Source organism: Anarrhichthys ocellatus, unplaced genomic scaffold (assembly GCF_004355925.1).
Source record: "Anarrhichthys ocellatus isolate YVR2014 unplaced genomic scaffold, GSC_Weel_1.0 scaffold429, whole genome shotgun sequence".
Classification (NCBI taxonomy): Eukaryota; Metazoa; Chordata; class Actinopteri; order Perciformes; family Anarhichadidae; genus Anarrhichthys; species Anarrhichthys ocellatus.
In genome coordinates this window covers 25,215-34,041 of record NW_022280403.1, presented here as the reverse complement: position 1 = coordinate 34,041, position 8,827 = coordinate 25,215, and the positions used below count along the sequence as shown (strand labels likewise).

At 42.7% G+C, this 8,827-nt stretch overlaps 1 protein-coding gene and 1 pseudogene across 3 annotated transcripts in view; both read left to right on the top strand.

The window, feature by feature from the left end:
* LOC116401406 (reticulon-3-B-like) overlaps positions 1–5,607 on the top strand; it is an 11,426-nt pseudogene extending 5,819 nt beyond the window's left edge.
* A 143-nt stretch (positions 5,608–5,750) lies between these two features.
* Positions 5,751–8,827, top strand: part of LOC116401407 (equilibrative nucleoside transporter 1-like) — a 12,033-nt gene continuing 8,956 nt past the window's right edge. Inside the window, exons 1-2 of one of the 3 annotated variants that reach the window (XM_031879775.1) lie at positions 5,751–6,279; positions 8,314–8,377. In XM_031879775.1, coding sequence (XP_031735635.1) covers positions 8,352–8,377 — 26 coding nt within the window. In that variant the 5' untranslated portion in view covers positions 5,751–6,279; positions 8,314–8,351. Of the gene's footprint in view, positions 6,280–6,447; positions 7,030–8,313; positions 8,378–8,827 lie in introns of those variants that run through there. The other 2 variants (XM_031879774.1, XM_031879776.1) reach the window with 2 other exon arrangements.

Genomic DNA, 8,827 nt, shown 5'->3' with positions numbered 1-8,827 from the left:
GGAGGGGGGGCTGGTGGTCTGGGGCTGGTTGATGGAGCTGTGGGGGATGGAGTCAGGACTGTCCCATTGTCTTTGGAATCTACAGTAGAACTCATTCAGCTCGTTTGCCAGGCGGAGGTCGTTCATGGAGTGGGGGGGTTTTAGGCTTGTAATTGGTGATCTGTCTGAGGCCATGTCCACATTACTCCGTTTTTACTACGTTTTTGCTACGTTTATACTGAGCGGCCACACTACGCCGGAGTTTTGGAGCACCCTAAACGGAGGAGTCTGAAAACACCAGTGGTGTATAGTAACGAAGTAGAAATACTTCGTTACTGTACTTAAGTCGTTTTTTTTGGATATCTGTACTTTACTTTACTACTTATATTTCTGTTGACTTTTACTTTTACTTCACTACATTTTTCAAAGAAAACTGATACTTTTACTCCGATGCATTTCCCCTGAAACCTTCGTTACTCGCTACAAAATCAAATCTATCTGTAGAAACAACATGAATCATGAGACCAGCGTCGGGGACTGTGGTGGAACACAGACTGCAACAAGCAGGTTTGGTGAATCAGTGGTCCTAGCTTGCAAGTTAAATCATTGGTTAATCACGTTAATGCGCAATTGCAAACAAGTGCTCTCAAAGCCGCGGTGTTTTGATTCCCAGTGATGCCCAGGATGCTATATGCTATAGCTAGCGAGACTACACAAGTATAATTCCACTCTACGATGACTGATTTCATGATGGAAGCAGAAATGGAAGCACCTGCTGCTCCCGCAACAAACCACGGTGGTGACGAAGACCAACACCCGTGGATCGCTAGCGAGTTAGTGAGCTGAGGAAGTGTTGCCAGTTGTGCAGCACTAGTTGGCTAACATTAGCTATAGCTAGCCACCACACCATAGGATTGACAGGAGCCGCGAGAGCGCAGCATTAGTGTTAGCATTAGTGTTAGCATTAGGGTTAGCATTAGGGAAATCCTTCCCAGCTGTGCGCAAGCTGTGTGTGAAGCTGAACACACCTCTACCTGCCTCAGCGGCCTGTGAAAGGCTGGTTAGCATCAGGACTAGTCTTCAGCCCAAGAAGAGCGAGACGGAATTCTCGCAATTTTGAAAACCAACTTCTTTTGAAGATGAACAGGACATTTTTCAGTTTCAGGTAATGACTGGGTTGTTACTTTCGGTGCTGCTTTAGTATTGATCATGTTTTGATATTCGAGTCATTTTGTGGATGATCAGATGGAGTTATGATGGTAGCAGTCGCCCAATTGCTGATTCAGCTTGAGCAAAACCTTTGTCTGTTGTGTTCAAATCAGGCCCATAGGAGTTTACAAGGCAGGTGTCCTTTCTCACAACACTGACCTGATGCATCAAGTGGATATGTTCTGCTGAACACAATATGATGCATTTGCCCTCTACATCCTCTAGTCGGAATGAGCATACTTATAAACACACTGTTACAACTCCTTCATAGCGTCATATTGCTTTTCGGAGAATTATGATGATAAGTTCATAGTAGATGCAAAAGTATACTTATGTACAATATATTATGTTGAACATTGTTGCTCCTGGATGGATCACAGCCAACCCAATTATGTTCAACACAGCTCCATGTCCTTGGTCATGGTGCCACAGCACTTAAAAGAATAAACTTCATAATGCTGACCCTTTGCTTTTTTATTAACAGCATTTACTTGTACTTTTACTTTCAATACTTAAGTACATTTAATATCAGAAAATTACTTTTGATACTTAAGTACAATAAATATCAGATACTTTAAGACTTTTACTCAAGTAGTATTCTAATAGGTGACTTTTACTTTTACTGGAGTAGTTTTCCTGTAAGGTCTCTTTACTTTTACTCAAGTATGGCTTTTGAGTACTTTATACACCACTGGAAAACACCCCCGAGGTTGGAGGTGTTTGAAAACTCCGGGGTTGCGTTTGCGTGTGGACGGTCGGATACGGATGTGTTTAGAAAAAAATGACGCCCACACCCATTTTCGCTACTGGATTGGTTATTAGCAGCCATGACGTCTCCGTCCCTGATTCGTCACACTCACTATCACGTGACCCGTACCCGGAAGAAAACAAACAGGCAGGGCGACCAGTGATTAATTTCAACATGGATAACTAATTTCAAGCGTTGCTCCTAGCACACCAGCTAGCAGCTGTTGCTGCAGTAAAAGGCTGCATTTCTGTGGAGGAAGCAGCTGTTATTGGAGCGATTAGTGAGCCGCGTGACCAGCGGCCAAGCCACAGTTCGCCGTAAATGCTGTTCAGAGCTACGAGCGAGAACAACAGTTAGTGCCTTGTTGTTTTTAGATTCTAATGAGAAGACACGCTGCTTCATTTTACTTCTTCCATTTGGTAGCCTTGAGAGACCTTAGTCTAAGTATTCTTTATGAAGCATGAAAAGATGTACGAAGATATATTCTATTCGCTCTTTTAGTATAGCATTTGTGTCGTATTAAATGCTAATCGCGGTTAGCATTTCTCCATTGGCGGTAATGTTAAAATGAGCTTAGAAGCTAGCTAGTCGGACATGTTACATGATGTTCAGAGCTACGAGTGAGAACAGACAACAACACGGAGGAAACGAGTGAGAGACGTGTGTTGACCACATTGATGGACCCATATTCTAGTAAACGTTTACGTGTTGATTTTAAAGTAAATTTGATGAGAGAGAGAGAGAGAGAGAGAGAGACCCGCAGCGCTGTAACTAAGTCTGAAAAATAAAACTTCTAAAACTTTCCACGAACTGTCTGTTTGAGTTTATAAAGGAATATTTTAGAGGAAGATCTACTTCCTGTTTACACCGTCACGCGCATGCCCAGTGTACATTAATGGTCACGTGCTGCCCGCCTTCGAAGGTTGCCGTGTGGACGCAGATCAATTCGAGAATGATGCTGAAACGGCCGTGTGGAGATCGTTTCTATTTGACAAATCTGGTTCCGAATAGAAACGGAGTAGTATGGATGTAGCCTGAGCCCTCTCCAGACAGAAGCAGAGTCACTTGCTGAGAGCTGGTGTTGCAGTTTCTCAGAGTACAGTCATTTAGCATCTCTCACCGCCTTACTAAACCTGTACTTTGACTCTTTGTACAAGTCCGTGTCCTCACTCCTGAAAGCCTGATCTTTCTGCAGCCTTAGCTGTCTGAGTTCCGCTGTAAACCAGGGTTTGTCGTTGTTGTAACTCACCCTGGTGCTTGATGGAACACAGCTGTCCTCACAGAAGCTGATGTATGACGTCACAGCCTCTGTGTACTCATCCAGACTGTTGGTAGCAGTCCTGAAGACATCCCAGTCTGTACAGTCCAAGCACGCCCGAAGATCCTCCAGAGCTTCACTGGTCCACTTCTTGAATGTCCTCACCACAGGTTTACAGCTTGAGTTTCTGCCTGTATGAAGGAATCAGATGGACCATGACGTGATCAGAGAGTCCCAGTGCAGCACGAGGGACGGCGTGATAGGCCCCGCTGGTTGTGTGTAGCAGTGGTCCAGAATGTTCTCCTCTCTGGTTGAGCATTTAATAAACTGTCTGTATTTGGGTAGTTCATGGCTGAGGTTTCCTTTGTTAAAGTCACCAAGGACAATGATTAGAGAGTCCGGGTTGGTCCGCTCCACGCACAGTATCTGTTCGGCGAGTGTCCGCTGTGCCTCCTGCACGTTGCCCTGCGGCGGCATGTAAACACCGACCAGTAGGAATGAAGCAAACTCACGGGGGAAGTAGAAGGGTTTACAGTTCATAATGAAGGATTCCAGATCAGGAGAACAGTGCTGCAGAATCACTGACATCTTTTGCACCAGCCACTGTTGGAGTAGGAACAGATTCCTCCACCCTTCAATTTGCTGGAGAGCTCCGTGTAGCGGTCCGTTCTGAACAGCTGGAAGCCAGCCAGCTGGAGCGCAGAGTCCGGTATGGATCCACAGAGTCCGGTATGGATCCACAGAGCCAGGTCTCAGTGAAGCACAAAACGGAAGATGAAGAGAAGTCTCTGTCTCTCCCCACCAGTAGCTGAAGTTCGTCCAGTTTGTTACACATTGAGCGGACGTTTGAGAGAAATATGCCCGGCAGCGGTGTACGAGAACCACGTATGCGGAGACACACAAGCAAGCCGGCCCGCTTCCCTCTCCGACGGCATCTCGCTGCATGGGCTAAGGTGAACGCACCTTTGACGAGAATGTCCAGTACTTAAGAGTTAAAAGAAAGTTAAAAGAAAAGTTGGAAGTAAGTCCGCTGGAGTTGTTCCCCTGATGTTCATGAGCTTATCTCTGGTGAAAGAGCTCCGGGTATCACAGCAGAAAACAGTATTTACAACAAAAACAACACAAAACAATGAGCACCAACGCACCGAGGCAGCCGTATGCGGCGCCATCTTGAAAAGCATTTGAGTGCAGTACTGTAATGATCTGTTGTTGTTTCATCCAAATCATCTGTTCATTATGTTCAAATTGAATTAAAGCAACCAATCATCTCAGCTGGACTCAGACATGTAGTATTTGTCTGAATGAAGGGATTATTGTTCACTCTTTCCGTCTGCTTCCTGTTTGTAGGGTTTATAAATCAGTGATCCAGGCCGTCCAGAAATCAGACGAAGGTCATCCATTCAGGTAACGTCATCAGTGTTTGTCCTGAAACATAAACCTCGTCTGTCCTACTTCAATTTCATCCTTTGACCTCCTCCATCTTCCTCTGACCAACTCTATTCTCCTCCATCAGGTCTCTTTTGGAGAGGGACATCTCTGTGTCCTTGGAATCTGCCCAGCTGCTGACCGATCAGTCTCTGATCCATCTGAACTGGTTTAGCAGTCAGGCCAGGAGGCTGCTGCTGGTTGAAGACCTGGTCGACTCTTTAAAGGTCAGATTTACAGAGAATATGTTGACATGGTTGTGAATGCTAGCTCGCATACATGCTTCAGTTCTTTGGTCTCTACTATTTTTATTGTGTTTCCTCTCCGTGTTTCGGCTGTTTGTTTGTCCTCTACGTGTTTCGGCTGTTTGTTTGTCCTCTACGTGTTTCAGCTGTTTGTTTGTTCTTTACGTGTTTCGGCTGTTTGTTTGTTCTTTACGTGTTTCGGCTGTTCTTTTGTCCTCCACGTCTTTCAGATGTGTTTATATTTCCTGGTCCAGTTGGCTGCTGTCATGTGGATGATGACGTATGTTGGAGCCATCTTTAATGGAGTCACCATCCTAATCCTCGGTGAGACTTCATCTTACTGACTTGTTGGTTTAAATCAGTAGAAACAAACTGTAACAAAGTCTTCTTTCTCATCCAGCTGACATCACGTTCTTCACCACACCTCTGATCTACCAGAAGAAAAAGGTAACGCAGAATAATGTGTTTTGGTTTTATGAATTCGATCATCTGATACTAACAGAACATGCATCAAAAATGAGATGAACGTTAAAGAACCTTTGTTCTGAATGTTTCAGCCAAATCATTTGTTTCTGCTTACACCTTCTATAGTTTCTATATATTCTTGTATAGTAGCTGTTTCTTACAGCATGCAGCCAAACTTATGCTTTTCTCAGAAAAGGGCCCCAAACTGCGACAAATTTATGATGTTTAGATATTAAAAGTATTGAATTATGTTACTATTCTAACTCATTGTACCCCAAAATAACTTAAAAAAGGCCCCAAAAGTACTACTAATTTGAATGAATATGCAAATTAACTGTATACAACTTACTCTGTGCTTCTACTTCAGAGGAAAACATTGTAGTAATATATCTACCTGACAGAGAAATGTTCAGATTCAGATTTGATATTCATTTTAGAATTAAAAGCTCCGCCTGGAAAATAAATGAATGTGCTGCTAATGCCTCTCTTTCACTCTTCATTAAAGTAAACATTTAAATGCAATACTTTTACTGTGCAGTGTTAATAGTTTTACTATTAATGGATTTACTTTAGAAGCATTGTTGAGTACTTCTTCTATCACTGCCAATACGAACATTCCCAATGAGAGAGAGAGAAACGTAAAGCTAGACAGTTGTTGTCTGTGTTATAGAGCAGAGCATGAACTCAATGAGACGACTCCCACCGAGATATGAACTAATATCTCAGTGTAAATCCCAACAAGTTCAAATGTTTCACTGATTCTGACAATTAAGTGTTGTTTTATCATCCAATTATTGATCAATAAACTATGCTTCTTACTGACGTGTGTGTGTGTGTGTGTGCGTGCGTGTGTGTGTGTGTGTGTGTGTGTGAGTGTGAGTGAGAGTGAAGGCACAGATTGATCGGTGCATTGAGTTGATTAAGTCCAGAGTGGAGGAGACGCTGCAGAAGTGAGTTCACATATATACTCTGCTTCAGTACATTCTGTGTGTATTAATACTCCTATCAGTACATTCCGTGTGTATTAATACTCTTATCAGTACATTCCGTGTGTATTAATACTCTTATCAGTACATTCCGTGTGTATTAATACTCTTATCAGTACATTCTGTGTGTATTAATACTCTTATCAGTACATTCTGTGTGTATTAATACTCTTATCGTACATTCTGTGTGTATTCTGTGTGTATTAATACTCCTATCAGTACATTCTGTGTGTATTAATACTCCTATCAGTACATTCTGTGTGGTACTCATTCAATGCCGCTCTGATCGTAGCAGACACACCTGACAGACATCTGCACTCTACTGAGTGCCCCTTTCCAGTTATCTGGTTGTTCTGTTATCACATATTCAGCATTTACACAGAAACAAAGTCCACTGAACTGACTGATATCAGGGGTCAAAGGTCACCGCAGACAGCAAAACTGATTCTGCTGAAACTGCAGAAAGACGAGAGACAAATGAGAGGAGGAAGATCTCTGAGAGAGGAACAAGGACAAAAAAAAGACGTGACAAATACAGGAAGAAAGATTTCCCAACTGACTGGAAAGAAAGACTGAAGGAGACCGAAACAAACTTCAACAGAGTAACTGAGAATTAAACAAATTGAGACAGAAGTTGACAGTAGTTGAGGTAAAACTTGGAGGACATTGGGAACATCTGGACGGCGAGCCTGCTGTCGTGGAGAAACACTGAAGGTAAAACCTGGAAGTTCAAGTTAATTCTGTTCCTGGTAAGTTGTGAAGAGCTGACATGTTACGCAGATGAATCACAGTCTCACAGCAGCTCGAGACGTCACGAAAATGCAATCGATTGGTTTTGTGTAAAGTGACATGACGACATTATGCTTGGTCGTGAATGAAGTAGGTACAGTTAGGCATTGGCAACAAAACCTCTTAAGTTAAGAAAACCATCACAAAGGTTAAACTTTAGGAAACAAAAGCACAACTCTTTGGATGTATGGTGTCGAACATCGGTCTTGTGGTTGAAGACCGTTTCATTTGTGTTTCCACCACAAGAAAGGTGCCAAATTGACTTCCATTCGTATTGTTTTCATCCTGAACAACACAAAAAAATTAAAAATTTGTGTCCATGTAAAACCAGTAGATTGAACTTCGTGACTATTTTCCAATCTGCCATGATGCTGGACTGAGAGATGTGTTTGTGTTGAATAAACAAGGGATGATAATAATTAACTGATAACCGTTGAAATAAAAAATAAAGCTGAGCAAAAGTCACCATCATTGATCCAGCTTAAAGGTCAGCTCACCTTCAGTGTGGCTTAGGTTGTAGACCGGACACTCAGAAACCCAGACAGAGTAGCCTGTACCAGACAGACACATAACTGACCACCTGGCATCTAAACGAACAATAGTTGATGGGATGGAGACTTACTGGGAAAGTGAAGAAAGTGTCCACGACAATGCACGCAATGTTGTGGCTAATAGGCAATAGTTGCCTGTTTTGCACGTCCACTGCAGTGGGCGGTAAATGATGAATGGAAGCTGTCTGTGCACCGTTGCAGCCAGGTAATAGTTAGGCAGTCAGCATGCAAGGCTCTAATTCTGTCGGCTGAAGGTTAATGATTGGTTAACGAGGGTCGTTCATTGGTCAGAAAAACAAATTAAAAGTTAGCAGTAGAGAGTCTTATTCCCTCACATTGTACCAACGTTAACAGACACCGACGGGCTTTTGTTCATGGACGCTTGCAGACGCATAGAGTTCACAAATATCAGCTGCCGTTTGAAAACACGTTTCTAAACGGCAGCTGGCGATATGAACCCATATTAAGACATCGGCCGGTCGGGAGAAGCCACAAAGAATGACATCATGGACTTAACGTAACAGAGTCGCCTGTACGTACTGATGTTTTTGGTCTTCTGAAGTAAAGATCTTGACCTCTTTTGTTATATAAGTGTCTATTTTGATGTCTTTTACTTTGTCTTGTATCTGAAGTCTGAGTTATTTTCTTTCTGTATCAGTTCATCAGGTCTTCAGTTGATCAGATCCTTAGAGCATAATGGCCGTCAGCTCACCGAGAGACAAGTAAGTCTCCCCCTGTTAAGTTCATGAAGAAATAATAAATACTGCAGGATGATTCAGATGTTCACAGAGTTTCCAGTTAAAGTTTCTGATAATTCTGATTGATTGACATTTATTACAGAAGCTAATATCTAAAGAAGAGTTATTAATGTTAGTTGGGGAGGAAGTAGCTCAGTACGTAAAGGATTTGGCTTGGAAACTGGAGGGTAGCAGGTATATATGTCCCAGATGGACCAGGTACGGAGTGTGGACCGGTAGCTGGAGAGGTGAGAGTACACCTCATATCATTCTGACATCTATCTGCATTTGATGTTACGGTTTGTGCTTATGCAGAAAAAAAAACAGAATACAAATGTAGCATTTATGTTACGATCAAATAGTATAGTGGACCCAAATGAACCCTCTGCCTCTACCAGCCATCACCTTCAGTGGAGTGTGATCCAGGTGGTCCAC